Here is a 17,842-nt window from a genome sequence, read left to right as displayed (position 1 = left end):
TACATTCACGTAGCGCTCGCACTTGACTGTCACATGCGACTTTCATCTGTGCGAACCGCGTGACATTCATATATGACTGCCCGTATAACAGGCAACGTGAAAGTTGCCAGCACACGACATTCATAGCAAATAGCTACAGTCTTAGAAACCAACTTTAACTTTAAAATTTTATTTTAAACTGTTGCGTGAAGGGATCGTTTTCAGCACTGCTTTGATTTTTGCTCGCTAAAAAGCGATATTTTTTTCCACTGTGACCAACTTTTCGATTGCACAAACTTTTCAAAAGCTTAAAAATTTAATCTGACATCCCTGATGTAAACGGCATATGGCATTTGTAACATACTAATATTATTGTGAGAGCAAAATTCATTACACTGGTAATATAATTCTTTTTATTATTACTGCTCTATCGGCCGCACTAGCAGCAGTGGTGCTAGATATTTTAAGGAAGGAGCCGTTGTTCGAACCTTGAGTCGATTTTCATTCAATAACCTTTTCTACAAATGTCAGATTATAATTCGGTCTTGGAAAGTTTTCTTCCTCGTTGAATTTCCTACGAAAATAACACATGCACTGATTTTTAGTCTATAGGGCGGAATCTAGCCGATTTTTCTTTGTAAAAAGTCAGTTCCCCATACTAAATCCCATACAAACTTTCAACATGGAGCGAGAAAATAAACCTTTTCATCTTTTTCCCATACAACCTTGTCCCACCCTAATGTACATGTTACCATTTGCCAGGGTTGGCGGTTCAATGCATAGAGGGCTGGTCTTACAAGCCAGTTGTCGTATGTTCAAACCCCGACATATAATGGTTCTTAGTTTTCAGTTGGATTGTAGCACCTGCCATGCAATGATTCCGTACGGCATGAATAGGCAACACACGGAGAACCTTCCAATCATAAAATTGCAATATCGCAGTTTTTGATTTTTGCGATAGTTGATTCAACTAATTTTTTTTTGATTCAACCAATATGGTTTTTGATTTGCATATATTCAAGTAGTTGAAAAATATGTTGTTTTGAATGCTGTCAAATGCCGGAGACAGTTGAAAGCAAAACAATAATCTCAATGCAAAATCACCACCTTTTTTGTTGAAATCTGTTCGCGTCGCTTCAAAATGTCAATGAAAACAACATTGATGGTTAAAGCGTTTGATGAAATTGTGTTCATTCGATTTGAGAAATTTATGATAACAAGTGTTTATCTAAGAGCGATGTTGCGATAAAGTTAGGGGCTGTCCATAAAAGACGTCACGCTTTTTTGACGATTTTTGACTCCCCATCCCCCCTTTGTCACAAATTGTCACAGAAGCAAAGACCCCCCACCCTCCCTATGTCACATGTCACGAATTCAAAATAAATAAAATTCATCTCAATACATTCTCAATATGTATGACAAACCATACAAATATGAGGGAAAAATCGATTTATTACATGCTGTCAATAGATTAAAAAATATCCCTAAAACTACAAAATCATCGGATTTATTTTATTAATATCAATTATATAAATTAACAAAAGTATTTGGTTGGAATTGATGAAACATTTAAATCATCTGTTTTATTCCTCCTAGGGGTACACAGATATATTATTGTTTTAGGCAAAGAATAATATTTCCTTAGTGTAGCATACAGGGCTGAGAAAATAAAGACCAAAACCTTATCAAAACGAGATCACTGCCGAAGAATCTTTTCATTATCAGTTGATCAGTGAAATTTAAATTACATCGATCAATATCGGTACTGATCTTCCGTCACACAATGGGTAGTGATTTTGAGCTAAAATGATTCTTGATTTATGTAAGTTCAATCATTGGATGATTCGATAAGCTTTGATGTTGGTGGAGGAAAATCACATATGATCAAGATAAGACATGACATGATCTACGTCTGGAATCGTTGATTTTCCGCCCTTTTCCAAATGGAGTACAATTGAATAAACTGCATCAGAATCAGATAAGAGAAATTCTTATGATATACTATTATCAATGCTAGAAAATCAAATTACTGAAAAAACTGTCAGTGCATAACTTAAGTTAAACCGTTTGAAGGTATCTTTTTCTTTTTTACTCATATTAGGCAAAATTTATTAATTTTGCTAATTTACTCGCTCCTCCGTGCACTTTTGCGAATCACAACAGAAATGATTTTCTGCATCATTCATTTCCGAATTTACAAGAAGAAGCTTTTACATCAACAAATACACGTTTTCCTATAGAATGTAAACGTTTATTGTGGAGATTTTTTCAGGAAATAGGGCAAAGCAGGAATATAATTAGGTATTTCAAAAATGCGCTCATTGAAAATATTAGACGTCACATTCCAAAAACCTCCCCCCCTCCCCCCTGTCAAAAACGTCACGTTTTATGAAACTCCCCCCTCCCCCTTGTGGCGTGACGTCTTTTATGAACAGCCCCTTAACCTTTTTTAAGATGAAAAAGATTTGGTGACAAGTTAGAAAATGTTAATGAATGATCATTTCGTAATCTTTCAGGTATGCGCAAAAATTTTATGCTTCAAATTCGATCATTGATTTACTTCCAGCAGACTGTTTTACTTCCAGCTGTTCGATACCGATGATGATGTTCATGCATTAGCTATAAAACGCTTTTTGACATGAGTTTAATTTATAAAAGTAACAGGAGCGAAGGGTTTCATACACACAGAACGCGCTGGGATTGAATGGCGCGTTTGAATTGCCGTCGCGAAATTCCAATTCCCAGCAATTGATGCACCCAAGCTCATATAAATTGACTAAAATTATCAGTGCATAACTTTAGGTCAACCGTTTGAAGGCATCATCTTTCAATACTCATTTTAGGTAAATTTCGCTAATTTACTCGCCCCTCCGGGCTGATTAAAAACGTTTTTCTACATCAATCATTTCCGATCGAATCAGAAGTATTTTTTTAGAATTTACATCTTTACTGTTCTCGATTTGACAGTTTGATCAGTTCTGATTTCGTAATGATAATTTATTCCTTGGTTAAGATCACTTGAAATCAGCAGTGATCGGTGATTTTTCCAGCCCTAATAGTATTACATGTCAATTTAAAATACTGTTTATATTTTAACGATATTTTTTTTTCATGAATCTCAACATACCGAACTTATTTCAAATAGATCATGAAGTGTATCAGTAAGTATATTTTGATTATATGCCTTTAAGAACATCCACAGAAGCACACATCAGCTTGACAATCGATGCATATAACCTCAAACACGTGTGTTTGTTAGCTAAGTGCAAAGTACATGCGAAATCTGTGTAATTTATACAAATGCGTCTTAAAATCATTACAAATGAATTATAAAATATTACCACACATTAAAGTCGTCCAGTCATTTGATAAGTAACATCAAAATTGATATTTTGTTCAATATACGTAGTAAAAATTTTGGAAAAATTTATTATAACGGAATTTTAACGCTGACTTAAATAGCAGAGACGGAAATGTCTATTAGAAACAATTTTCCACTTAATGTAATTTGAATTTTCAAATATTTATTTACTTATCATTGTTATACTTGTTTCCAGCTAATTTTCCATACAATTTCAACTTTAAACTGATCGAACATGTTCTTCAATGTGCTACCTGAATATCACGTCATGACTGATTGAGTTTTACATCGGTGACCTCGGTGGTTCAGCCGATAAAGGGACATACTTTGTGATCTAACGATCCCCGGTTCAAGTACCAGTAACCAATGTTTTTTCTGCATTCTAGCTCAAGCCATGAAACTTTAAATGCAAGTAAAATTCTGTCGATCGTTGCAGTTCATTGAGAAAAATATTTTGTGATTTTACATTTTTTGGCAAATATTCAAAGCACAAAATCTATAATATAAACGCATCCAACCAATTAAACGACTGATTTTGCGTAAGAAGCAAAACTCTTTGCAATCGTATGACTAATGATTTCTTCGCCTTCGGCTCATCGGTGCTTAAAGCAGTTCAAATTCAACCACCAACTCCACCTAACAGTTCAATTTGAACCGCTAAGCAGACGCAAAGTCCACACTAAGCACTGATGAGCTGAAGGCGAAACGCGAAGAAATCGATACTAAATATGTACTTTACGTACAAACCAAAAAACCCTAAATCTTCCATATGGTTGAGAAAAAAAAAACCAATCAGTTCATTCTGCTTAAAACTGAAATTCAAGAAAAGCGAAAATCTCTTCCCCGTTTTCCTTAAAACTGTTTGAGAGAAATTATTTCAGTTTCAGCTTACTTCCACTGACACATTTGATTAACAACAAACACATTCTTATATGGATTTCCTCTTTCATAAATTATTGCGATATAAAAATTAACGTTCTTCTATAAGTAAACCCACAAAATAGAAACCTTCAATTTAACACGCGAAAGGCAATGGATATGGAATGTTGTCGTAAAACTATTTATTTGCCGGAAAACTGCTTTCGTGACAGAAAATATTTAGTTCTGTTTATATTGTGTAGCGCAATCTAATACAAATACATTGAAGCAGTGTTGCTAACTTTTTTATTTGGGAAATAAAATCTACATTAATAAAATGTAAACAATTTTCTATCAAACGATGGTGAAAAATCGATTAAAACTGATATTTCATCCAAAAAGTTATTGTTAAAAAGATTGTTTGAAACTCAATCGTGCAAGCAACTTTGATAAACTGGTTGCACTGCATATATGAATACACATGTTACAAACAAAATGTACGTAATACACAAATTACCAACACAAGCTAACTTGGTTTACTCTTGATCCTTAAGTAGCTTACGAAGTTCTTGAATAGCATTCAGAGCAGCTGTCACATTTTTCGATAGGGATAACTGTCATTCTGGTCATCCAACTGTCAATATCACTTCTGATGTTTTGTTTAGTAATCATCATGGATATGATTACACCAGAACAATGCCTCCGAATTATAAACAAAAATATTTCGAGAATAATAGTTCATTTCGTGAAATCCACCGAAAATTGTATGATGTTTTTGGTGTTCCTGGACATCCATTGAACGTAGCATTTTTGGCTTTGTAAACATACAAAATTGCCGCTTATGGAGCGAGAGCATTTCTCAAGAAATTCTCGAGCCACTATTACATCCAGAAAAGTGCACTGTTTGGTGTGGAATTCACGCTGTTGGCATTATCGGTCCTTATTATTTTTAATGAGGAGGGACTCAACGTCACGGTGAATGGGCCCCGTTACCTTGCCATTCTCAACGATTATTTCTTCCAAAACATCGAAGACATCAATCCTGAAGAGATGACTGACTGATATATGCAAACAAGCCCAACATTTTGGATGCTTTGTAGGGCAAGTGTGTTGAGTGTGTTATTAGTGAAATACAGCCCGGTTTGTGGGAGAGAGTAGTCAAAAATTGGACCGACCATATGACGTTCGTCCAGCAGAGCCGAGGTAGTCATATGTCCGATGTCATATTCAAAAATAATTGTCATGAATTGATCTTTTATATAAAACCAAATTCGGGATAAAATTTACATATTTGAGGGTTTTATTTGAAAAAAGATTGAGAGACTCTAAAAATCAAATTTTATTATTTCAAGGAAACGATTTCTATTGCGATTTTTGACTCTCTCTTTCAGATTAGAAGTGTAGAATGCATTTTAATTAGATAAGTTTCGTATACAAATTTATCAGAAAGACAGAGACACTGATTGTAATTATACACAATTATAGTTCAACCATCGACCTACTCACGGAAAACACAATGAAAATGATCAAACGATGTGCAACGGAAAACACACGAATACATGGTACAGGAATTCGCACGCAGTGATCGTTGCGATACAGCACTATGATAACGGAAATCTTGTTATCCAAAACTTAGAAGACATGCAAAAATACACACAACTTATATGAAATCATCTTAAAGTGGAGGATAATTAACCACGATTTAAAAAAAAAACATTTGTTTGGAGTAAAACCAGAGGTTCAACAACTTGTCACACCTAAACCGAAACAGGCTTTCGTAGAGTTTCTCCTCGCCGCCACCTGCTTCTCTGGTGATACAGCTTATCCATAGCAGGTAGAGTGAGTAGTTCTTCAAACACCCACGAGCAAACGACACACGCGTGTACGCGAAAGATAGCGGAGATAACAGATTGTACAACATAGGTATGAAAAGAAAAAGCATAAGCCGACTTTTAACTACAAACTACGCGATTTAATTTTGACATTCTTGCGACTCTGTTCTATGCTTTTTAGTGCGAACGTGATATGAGCGATGAAGGTGTTGTGTGGACATCGTTTGAGCATGCTATTGATGACAAGGATACAGTCAAACGACATTGCTACTGAAGGACAAGGTGCAGCGACTGGACAGTTTCTCAGGTGCGTAGTATTATACTATTAGGTTTTTACTTCGAACACGGTACGATACCCCTTCTGATTGTTTATGTCTGTTTTTACGTGTCAGGGAGGTGTTCTGTTGAATTTGTGAGTGAAACAAAATCATATAACAAAAGATTCAAGATATAACTGGATACGTTTCTTCGGATATAATGAAGAAAGAATACATGCTCGTTGATACGATCAAGATGATAGAACGATTAGAGAAGAGCCTCAAGGCACGCCAATAGCAGAGAAAGTAACTTGGATGCACTGAATGAGGAATGATCGGGATTGGTATCTAAGAACTAGATGACTGAAGTTATCTTCAAAGATCCACACTAGGATAGGAGGTCCACTTTACGGTCGTGGGTTCGTTCATCCAAAACTCGACGGATCCGTTATCCGAAGGTTGGAGAACGCTACATAAAACTTACCTAAAAATGTTGCACTTGGTGAATTATATGCTAAATATTCCTTATTCGAGGCCCAGGAGGGAAATTCGTTCTGTTTGATAGCACCACTTCCGTCATCTTCATCGTCTCGTTTCCATGGTAACACAGCTTCGATTGCGGTAGGTGTCGTGACGCGAGTTTCGGCTAAAATAAGACCAACATAATAATATATTAATCAGTATTGTCAAACATCAATTTATTCAGTAAGAGTTAGAAATCCTAATGATCCATAAATCCTTTGTCCCACGTCTATTAAATTCTTTATCAATAGTGTTAAAGAAGTGAAATTTGCAAGCCTACAATCGTAAAAATAGTTGTTCGGTTCGTGTTCAATTCTTAAAAATAATTTCCCAATGAGTGAATCGTGACATTAATTTGAAATACTTCGCTCTCCAGTTTGTAATTAAACTTTGACCCACATATGTTTTTCCAGCCACTGCTTATTCGCAACAAAATCTGGAAACCCTTAAATACGCATATCTTTGGAAATACTTTATCAACGCGTTAAATATTTCGCAGACGGATGAACGTTAGGGTGAAGCCAGAGAGAAAACGACAAACGACGCGAAGCGAAGCGATACGAAACTTGACAGGTCACAGGTCGCACGTAGTCGCGCGGCAGAGCTCCGTCCACTCAACTTCAGCAGAAAAATGACAAGTATGTCAGAATGAACTCGATGCGTTGCGAAGCGACTACTGACCGATCGCATCGCACTCACTCTGACATGCGTGTCCAGTGAAAATGAAATTTATGGCCACTGACCGTCAGCATATCCCTACTAATTCATTTCACTTTTGCTGCCATTTTCAAGTGAAGCTCCCGGAATTCATCGTCAGTTGAATAATCGTACTTAGTCATTTGACGTTTTGTTTGCTCAGTTTCGAATGCCAAGTAGTGTAGCTCCTTCATTGCCTTCGCTCTTGGTAGTAAGCAAGTTCGAACGAATAGAATTATAAATGAAGTAAAGTATTAAAAACGAAAACTGAAGGAGGAAACAATTAATTTATGTGTATTCTGTGATTGATACTTCAGCTATCGGGTTTATCTTTCATCTGTTATCTTGAACCAATTCGAATGTTTACATGAACCTCATTTGAAGGCCGCTCTCACACTATTGAAAGAGATATTTTGTTACTTCAAGAGATCAACTGACGGTGGTTAAACTAAGCCTCGATTGAAGAGAAACGAGCGATGAACTGAATGCTGCCCGTTCGGGCCGTCAGCAAACATTGTGAGTGTCAGAGAGTGAAGTTTACTGCATTAGAGAGATCGTCAATGTGTTCCACATTCAGTTTCAATTGAATTGAATGAAGTTTTACTGCACTGTGCATGTCATTTTTCTGCTGCACTTGAATGGACGGAGCTCTGCCGCGCGATTCCGTGCGATTTGTCAAGCTTCGCTTCGTGTCGCTTGTCACTTTCTCGTTGGCTTCACCCTTAGGTTGCTGTCAGAGAGAAAGCGTAAAGCGAAGCGTCGAGGTTCGCGTGCGAGCTAGTTGCATTTTATCAAAGCAAACCTGTCAGAGTGAACGCAATACGATAACAGTATATTGCATGGCATCGTTTCGCTTCGCATCGCGTTCCGCGCTCACTCTGACATCAACCTTAGTTGTATAAAATCAAGTTTTGGTTATACTACAAACTTTCAGATCGAAGATGGCGTCAAAAGAAGAGCAAGTGCGAAAAGCAATTGTCTGCGGTCGCCATGAAAATCCGGATCTGTCAGTAAGAAAACTTTCGAAAAAGCTTGATTTTCCCACAAGCATTGTCCATAACGTTCTTAAATATTCACGAAAACCGCTTTTACATTTCTCAACACTTTCCTTGAATTGTAAATTGTACCTTAACCGTTTAAGGTTCGAGGAGCGACAAAAAAGTGCAAATTGCTTGCAAGTAAAAATAGTTATATAAGACAGCCCTATGGGACTGCTCGGACTGTTGACATAGGACTGCACAACTGTTGTAAAAATGGTTTATTTTTGTTTTCAATGTTTAGAGATTTATCTTTTTATTCATTTTAAATATTTATTCGAAACTAAAGCTTTGAAAATTTAAAATATCCTGATGTTACCGAACTACTCCGAATTCAATACTAAGTGTTATTGTGTTCCAACTATTTAAATATGAACACACACATTGAAGAGCGGAAGTTCGATGAAAAATTATTAAAAATTCTGATATTCACTTAATTTAATGGAAAGCTACTTTACAGTTCTTCAATTTGTAATATACTTTGAAAGTAAAACTAAACTTTTTTCTTTTAAATATACAGACTTGTTCATTGAAAAATTAATTCGCTACAATTTACATCGATCATGGAATTGAAAATTTCGATCTTTAAAAACACCATAGAGTAGGGAGTACATGAAATTTCCGAAATCGAAAATTTTTTATGATGAAAAAAATTTTAAAATTGCGTGAAACGTCGAGATTTAGTGTTATCTAAACAAAATTTGTTTTTTGAAAAAAATCGAGTTTCTGTGACTTTTGATATTTTTTCTAAGGCCCAGAAAGTCGATTAAAAAAAAACCCAAAATGATACTAAATCTGGACGTTTCATGCAATTCTAAGACTTTTGGCATCAATTTTTTTTTCGATTTCGGAAATTTCATGTACCAGCGAATTAACTAAAAGCGAACCATTACAATAAATGATTTTAGTATATTTAGAGTATTCGTTGAAATAACCCACTCACCTTCTGAATCCTTTGATTCCTTCGAAAAGCGTTTATCGATTTTAGAAGGCTCAGCAGCTTCATCAACTAAACGGAGAGAAAAATAGAAAAGATATTATATGTAAGTACAATATTCACATAAAATTCAAAGTAATCGACAACGATGGCTAAACGTTAAAACGAGCTACGAAGTGCGTTAAGGTAGATTTATTCTAGTCAAGCAATTTTTAACGAAGTGTTATGGGCATTACCGTTTCTTTATTACTCTCCATCTAGTGTAAAATGATCAACAAAATTCACCAATCGCTTTTACAGCCCGATTCGAACAAAGACGATCGGATTGTACCCCAGATCCTTTTCACTACACGCTAACAAATTTTATCAATTGATTATGAGCTAAAAAGTAGTTTGTTTCCAGCAATGAATCTTGATATTTATCATGGATATAAATTTTCTTTGTTGAATGTACATGCCCTCATTATTTCACCTAATTATTCATGGAATTCTTGAAATTATTTATTAATTTTTAAGCTAGCTGATTAAAATCTTCATCTAAAAGATATCGTGAAAACAAACTATACAAGAATAAAGCGCACAAATAAACTGCTGATAATTTAACAAATATGAACTGATTTGATTATACATTTCCTGATCTGAGATTGCACATAAAAACTGCGTGAAAATTTAGTGCGTTTACCTGTTACGAACATAGGCACATGTTATTAGTAGGACAAACATCATAGAAGATAGGGAATACAACGGAATTCTAAATCTATTCATCACGAATAAAATGTGTATAGTGTCGTGAACAACATGCAAAAACCGTGAATTGTATCTTAATGACAAAACTAGAAAATCGAACCATGACCAACAACGAGGAGGCTTAAAAATTTGCAATCCTAGTTCAAAACGAATTAAATCATAATATATAAAGAACAATTTCACTGATCGATTGGTTGCAACGTATCAAATTAGAAAATAGAAATTAATAGGAAACGACGATATCAAACGGAAAGCTACCGCAGCTCGCTCTACGCGTACACGTACCGAAACTCTGATACGATCTGTCCCTCCGCCAGGGAAGGAAGGATTCGGCCGCCGTTGGCATCAGACGGTCTGGACGTTCGAGCTGCCGGGTGGGAGGGGCTGCAATAGCGTCACTGCTGTTGCTACCGCTGGCCGTGTTGATGGCATTGCTCGAGACGGAAGAAGCGAATTTGCTCGTGACGTGCTTAACTATACGGGCCTTTGTCGGATCGAAGCCCGGCAGGCTAGTGATGTGTGCGATCAACGAGTTATTCTTGACACTAGTGGTGGAGGTGGCCTCGATACTGCTCGAGGAGCCACCAGTGGGCCCACTCTCACCGGCCGTCGTCGTAGTTGGTTGCTGTCGCACGGTTGCCGAATGCTCGGCTATGAATTCGACGATCGAAAAATAAAACGACAGGAGAAAGTCCACAGATGGAGAGGTGGAGTTTGAAATGTAGCATTTTCATTTCTCAGACATTCTTGCATGAAGTGATGATACGAACGGTAGTAGCGTTGGATGAATGGTGCATAGTTTGAAATGGTTAATTTGTTAAATAATGTACAACAAATGAAATAAGTCTATGAGATTATGATTGATCAAAGTAGCATTATGAATATACAGGAAAATATATAACAAGAACTTAAAAACAAAACGTTTTCCTTCTTCGATCTACTATGTACTAGACTCAAGTACCGACAAACAAACATTTGGGACTAATATCAAAGCTTAACTCAAGTCGAAGTAGTCAGTGATTTTTCATGTAGTATGGATAAGCCCCTCGGAGAGCTTATGTCGTTTTCGTTTTTAAATTGCACTACACCGGTGTAGCGAAAGGTGCACTGAATCCGTTCGTTTTTGCCAATTGCACTACACCAGTGCTACACTTTTTCTGCACCGATACCACTGGTGTAGCACTCATCAAAAGTTTGGTGTAGCTCTGTGCAATGGAATCGTTTATTGTAGTCAATGGTTACTGTTTATGTTTTCGTCAGTTTTGTTCGTTTATTCATGCCTCAGTGTAGCACTGCACCGGTGTAGTGCAAATTAAAAACGAAAACGCCATTAGTTTTCCTGTAATATTCCTCTCGGTGATCTTATACCGTTTTCGTTTTTGAACCTAGACGCGGGCTACTCTGACTCCGAGTAAAACGAACACGTTTTACGCGCCCTAAACAACAACTCATGAAAAAAAGATAAAATAAACAAACTCGGATGCGTGGTGCGACCCGAGAAAATTTTGAGCATAGACGACTTTTTCAACGGAAAATTACATATTCCATACAAAACAATTTTATGGATTTTTCCCACTTTTCCTAATTTTTTTATGTTCCAACCCGGTGGGGATAGAAACTGATCAAACAAAAAATAATTATGTAAATCCCGTCCATCCGTTCTTACGTGATGCGATTACAAAGAATGACCTCTGCATTTTTATAAATATAGATGTAGGTTAAAGCAGGTTCAAATAAACCTCAATAATAATCTATGCTTGCTAGATCATCGATTGGTGTTTGGCGCATAAACAGTTGCATAGGTGCTTGACTGTCGAAGAAAAGAATACTAGATCGTTGAAAAAATCGTTTGGCGCGCAACGAGTAGATTTGTGTGGAGATTTCACATGCATACTTGATCCACGTCATTTCGAGCCACTTGCTTAAAGGTGTATCAAAATTTTTGCTTACCAATGTCGTTTTCTCATGAGAAAACTAAAACTGACCCAGGGTAGTTTCACCAAACAAACACTTTTGACGAAACTGTGTTGATTTCGCACTTAGCAACGGGGGTTTGAACCTGATATAAAAACCAGGTTCGAAGCTGACTCGATTTTCAGTTCAACAATGTTAAAACTAGGTTCGAAACTAGCTTCAAACAAACGATTTGACAGCAGTTAGGGTGGAAACTGGGTTAGGTTTGGCATCAAGCAAAAACGACATAAATGATTGGCGGAATGCATATGACTGTTCTAGAAATACCGCTGTAGGCAGAAGAAAAAATTCTGATATCGTTCACCAGTTGATGGATTGTGTGTTATGGAGTTAGATGAATAATATTGGTCATTGTGAATCAATGAAAAGTTTGTGTTGTAGAAGCGCTAAGGTCAACCTAAGAGATTTTTCATGCATTTTGCTTTCGAATGATTTAGATTACACAAAGCGTACGTAACATATCGGCTGAAAAGTTCGTATCGTTTCTATGAGAGGGCGCCACTAGAATTAAATCCATACCATTTTCAGTTAGTACCAACCTTCAAAAGATACGTGTATAAATTTGACAGCTGTCTGATTATTAGTTTGTGAGATATTGCATTTTGAGTGAAGCTACTATTGTTATTGTGAAAAAAAATGGAAAAAAAGGAATTTCGTGTGTTGATGAAACTCTACTTTTTGATGAAAAAAAGTGCCGTCGATACCAAAAAATGGCTTGATGAGTGTTTTCCAAACTCTGAACGCAGTGGACGTCCAAAAGAGGCTGTTACCGATGAAAACGTGAAAAAAATTCACAAAATGATTTTCAATGACCGTAAAGTGAAGTTGATCGAGATAGCTGACACCCTAAAGATATCAAAGGAACGTGTTGGACATATTATTCACGAATATTTGGATATGAGAAAGCTTTGTGCAAAATGGGTGCCGCGTGAGCTCACAATCGATCAAAAACAACAACGAATTGATGATTCTGAGCAGTGTTTGGAGCTGTTATATCGAAATAAAACCGATATTTTTCGTCGATATATAACAATGGACGAAACATGGCTCCATCTCTTCACTCCGGAGTCCAATCGACAGTCAGCTGAGTGGACTGCACGCGATGAACCGAACCCATTTGGGGTCTGTATTTTGGGATTCGCATGGTATAATTTTCATCGACTACCTTGAAAATGGAAAAACCATCAACAGTAACTATTATTTAGCGTTATTAGAGCGTTTGAAGGACGAAATTTAAAAAAAAACGGCCTCATTTGAAGAAGAAAAAAGTTTTGTTTCATCAAGACAATGCACCGTGTCACAAGTCGATGAAAACCATGCTGAAATTGAACGAATTGGGCTTCGAATTGCTCCCTCATCCACCGTATTCTCCAGATTTGGCCCCCAGTGACTTTTTCCTGTTATCAGACCTCAAGAGAATGCTCGCTGGTAAAAAATTTAGAAGCAATGAAGAGGTAATCGCTGAAACTGAGGCCTATTTTGAGGCAAAGGACAAATCGTACTACAAAAATGGTATCGAAAAGTTGGAAGATCGCTATAATCGCTGTATCGCCTGAAACTGAGGCCTATTTTGAGGCAAAGGACAAATCGTACTACAAAAATGGTATCGAAAAGTTGGAAGATCGCTATAATCGCTGTATCGCCTCTGATGGCAATTATGTTGAATAATAAAAACGAATTTTGGCAAAAAATGTGTGTTTCTATTAAACGATACGAACTTTTCAACCACACGTTAAGTGACAATTGGATATAACTCGCTACCTCTGAATGCATGAACCGTGAGGGAATTTTTCTACATTTCTTCGCTCCGCCTCATACTTTGAGTATTTCACGGCCCTTACCTGAATAGATACAGTTTTGCAATGATCGGCGCTGTGTGGAATTTACCAAGAGAGAATTGCAGGTTGACAATTATGGCAGAAAATCGAATCGATGGTTCGACTTGATGATTCTCATACTAGGTTACAACATTTCAAAACCTTGGTGTAGAGCATTCATAGACATTTTCGTATACTTTTTTCACAACTTATTCAAAGGTTTTATGCGCATAGTTAAAACGAGCGGCAATAGTAAAATGATTCTATCACAATTATCTACTGCCAGTGTAGAATCGGATCGCAAAACGAGAGCTGCTTCAGAGCGAATCCCTACAACAGCGTGCTAACAATCTATGTTAAATGAACCATGCCGGTTTTTTGTTGCTGAGTTAATACGATAAAAGCCATTCTTGCTGAGAAGAAAGTTCAAATTGGTAAGATCAAAATCAACTTAAAATGTAAGCGTCGTCTCTCCGAGTGACTAAAAGTTCCTTCGTAACTAAAAATATCTCTAGCTCTAAAGTACGTGTGGCACTTTTTGGCTACTTGAACGTACAGAACAAGTTCTGAGAAAACTTTATCGATGTTTCTTTTTTTTGGGCTAAAGCTAATGTGTGTCGAATTCCGTTGATTGTAGGTTAAGTAATCAGAGAACCACTTAGGCGTTTGACAATTCTGTTCTCCGAACACATAAATGCGAACAAATAATTTTTGGAAGAGACGAAGTTCAACGGGTCAGCTAGTAATACATAAAATTGTACTGGATGACTGGAAAGATTCTGCAGATGAGAAAGATATCCTTCCGATGTATCCCACACATGCTTGTTTAGAACTAAAAAGACGAACGCAAGCGCACTTTGGTTGGATTCATTCTTATACACCAGGAAAAAAATTATTACCCAACCATAATCTGTAGTCGGCATGAGTGCTTCCAAGGGGCACAAGTGCCTCGAAGGAGACTCAATGGGTCGGAAAGATCCACCTTATTCACCTGATTTGGATTCTTCAAACTATTATTTTTTTAAATAGTCTCTGAGAAATCGGTGTGAGTTTCCTTTTGGAATTTTTGACCACTTTTTTCGAATTATGTTTTCCGTTTTCCTCGAATCGTAGTAAGGGAGCTATCTTGGACCACCGCGCATAATATATAAGTCTTGTGAATTGTTGTGCTCTATAAACGGACGTAAAAAATGTAATACGTTAACCTGATCTCGGGTACAGTCACTCATTTAATTTCAATACTCAATCATGAAACTTCCAGTTGGAAAAGTTATGTCTGCTAAAACGTGAGCATCATTCTCGATTGCGAGCAATAGCAGTATTATTGAAAGATCTCAAAGATTACTTCTTCATCTCTAAGTTATTGAAGAAACGTGTATTTCTTTTTGAGATTTCGAGCACTCAAAATTCTGCACTTCTCTTACCAGAGGCCGGATTCGGATTACATTGTTCTGAAAAACCGGTAGCGCCAAGTTTGTATAAAAATTTTTCTGTTTTTGTTACAGCGTTACTTCTAATGATAATTTAAAATTTTCAACACTCATCACGGACCTGGATGTTGGATCTCGATTAATTTAAATGCCATACGGTATAATAACACCTGTCATTTGAATAAAGGTTCGTGAAATATGCCAATAAATATCGGAAAAATCGATGTGAGTGCCATTTCGACGTTTTTGATAGTTTTCTCTGGTGCATCCGGAACTGGTGAAGTCAATTGGCCCCTCCCGAAACAAAATCCTGGGTACGGGTCTGTCCAGAAATACATAAGAGCGGCCAAAATACTCCAGCTATCCTAATGGATAAGAACCCAAACTTTATTTGTAATGCTTTTGTTGTGGGTCATAGGATGTTCTGTTATGTTCACTTAGAGGAAACATTCAATACCATCTAGCGCCGAATCATTAAACTACATTTTCTCTTAGCTATTAATTTTATGTCTTTCTCGTCGATTGTTCGGAATCCGTCGAGAAGAAAAGACAATTTTGTAAAGAGAAAGACATTTTAAGATTTTCTTCGCTTCATAATTACAAATACAGATAAGAAAACAAGAAAAATTTTATTAAATAAGGTAGTGTTTGTGAGCAATCGTCTCTATTTCGAATATGGTAGTTAGGAACATATTTACAAATACTCCCAACTGATACTTATCTGTTGCAATAATTACTTGCCGAACTGTTATTTGATGACAACCTATAATATTTTTATTATACAAAGCAGGAAAATTTACTATATTTTTTCTTGTGAACAATACAGTTGATTGTTCTACAATATTATCTTAGTCAAAATATCTCAGCGTTGTAAGAATTTGTAAATTGAACGGTTTTATTATAGTATTTTCATCTTTTAGAGGAATCGCATTAAAGTGTTCATCTAACAAGTTAATACACTCATCTGCCAAATATTTAGTAATTCGAATTTAGCTCGTCAAAGTTGCCATACGGTCAGTGGCGTACAATTTGGCGCTCGAGGCAAAATAAGATTTGCCGCTCCCATCGTTGGTTTAGGGCAAAAAAACTCAACTCCATCTCCGGAACGATGACTCGGACGAGCAAAAAATAGGTCCCAAGGATTGGCTTGCCGCCCCCCTAAAAACGGGTGCCCCCTTCGCCACTGTTTTTTATGTCAATACTATTGCACAAATAATTTCTTACGCAAAAATGTTGAAAAAGGATTTTTTTTCTTTTTTCTTTTTCAAGTGTCAAAAAATTACTTCTTGAACTTGACGGGAATTCCAATCTAAGAAATAAATTGGTGAAATCTCTTTGCAATTTTCTTTTATTTCAAGAAATTTCGTGACAGGAGCATAGTAGCGGAGCAAAGTGAATTTTGTGAAGACATATGAAGGTTTTCTTCTCTCCAATAAAATTTCGATTCACCGGAATTCGGCTGCTGATCTCAACAAACTTGTATATGGCACTCGGCCCTCCGAACCTCAGTTCAAAAGTCGATTTTCTCAGTGATCGTATAACCTTTATATATATATATATATATATATATATATATATATATATATATATATATATATATATATATATATATATATATATATATATATATATATATATAAGAAAGGAAAAAATATATTGAAAGTTATAGTACTATTAAATTTTATTTTATAAGGCTGGTTTTTGGAACTGAAACTGGAGAAGATAGAGTGAGTATGATACAGTCACTATAAATCGATGGAGTCGCACGGTAGTCAATTGGCATGTAAATTTTAGCGCAAAATCTTCAAAATCATTTAACACAAAAACGACAAAATGTTTCGCATAATAGACTATGGCAGCTGTCAGCAAGAATGCGATTTATGGAGTGATACGAAGCGTTTCGATACGATACACTTTCACCAAAGATAAACTCGAGATTACAATGTCCCATACGATTCATTGAAAAATTTTGGGTCAGTAATCGTGAACCAGTTGGTTCAGTAATTATGTAATGTTATTGAGCCCTCGTTAATAAGCATCGACTAGTTCCGACAAAATACCATGGAAACAATACATTATACAAAGGAAGCAAACATATGTTTACATTCAGCACATAATGATTTCTTACTACAACTGACTTTAATGCTTCATGGGATGAGCCAATAACAAACTTAATCAGTTCTAGGCAATCTGCGATCAGACGCTTGTTGTTTTGCTTCAAAAGATCGTCAGAGTCAGCGCGGAACGCGGACCGAAGCGAAGCTATTCAATGCAATGTACTGTTTTCGCAACGCATTCACTCTGACAGGTTTGCTTTGATCAAATGCAGCTAGCTCGCACGCGCGCCTCGACGCCTCGCGTAACGCTTTCACTCTGACAGGAACCTTAAACTGAC

General features: G+C 36.5%; 1 protein-coding gene across 21 annotated transcripts in view; it reads right to left on the bottom strand.

Moving 5' to 3' along the window:
* Window positions 1-17,842, bottom strand: part of LOC131427610 (sodium/hydrogen exchanger 3) — a 238,500-nt gene that overhangs the window by 23,891 nt on the left and 196,767 nt on the right. For 18 of the 21 annotated variants that reach the window (XR_009229294.1, XR_009229293.1, XM_058590965.1 and 15 more), the window contains 3 exons: window positions 10,512-10,877; window positions 9,486-9,551; window positions 6,772-6,933 (listed from right to left, as the gene is read on the bottom strand). Coding sequence is in view for 19 of the 21 variants with exons in the window: in XM_058590965.1 (XP_058446948.1) it covers window positions 6,772-6,933; window positions 9,486-9,551; window positions 10,512-10,877 (594 nt within the window). In the remaining 2 variants the exon portion in view is untranslated. The remainder of the gene's footprint in view (window positions 1-6,771; window positions 6,934-9,485; window positions 9,552-10,511; window positions 10,878-17,842) is intronic. The other 3 variants (XM_058590976.1, XM_058590977.1, XM_058590979.1) reach the window with 1 other exon arrangement.

Source organism: Malaya genurostris, chromosome 2 (assembly GCF_030247185.1).
Source record: "Malaya genurostris strain Urasoe2022 chromosome 2, Malgen_1.1, whole genome shotgun sequence".
NCBI lineage: Eukaryota > Metazoa > Arthropoda > Insecta > Diptera > Culicidae > Malaya > Malaya genurostris.
Note: the sequence above shows the minus strand (reverse complement) of the source record. Positions and strands in the feature narration are given on the sequence as shown.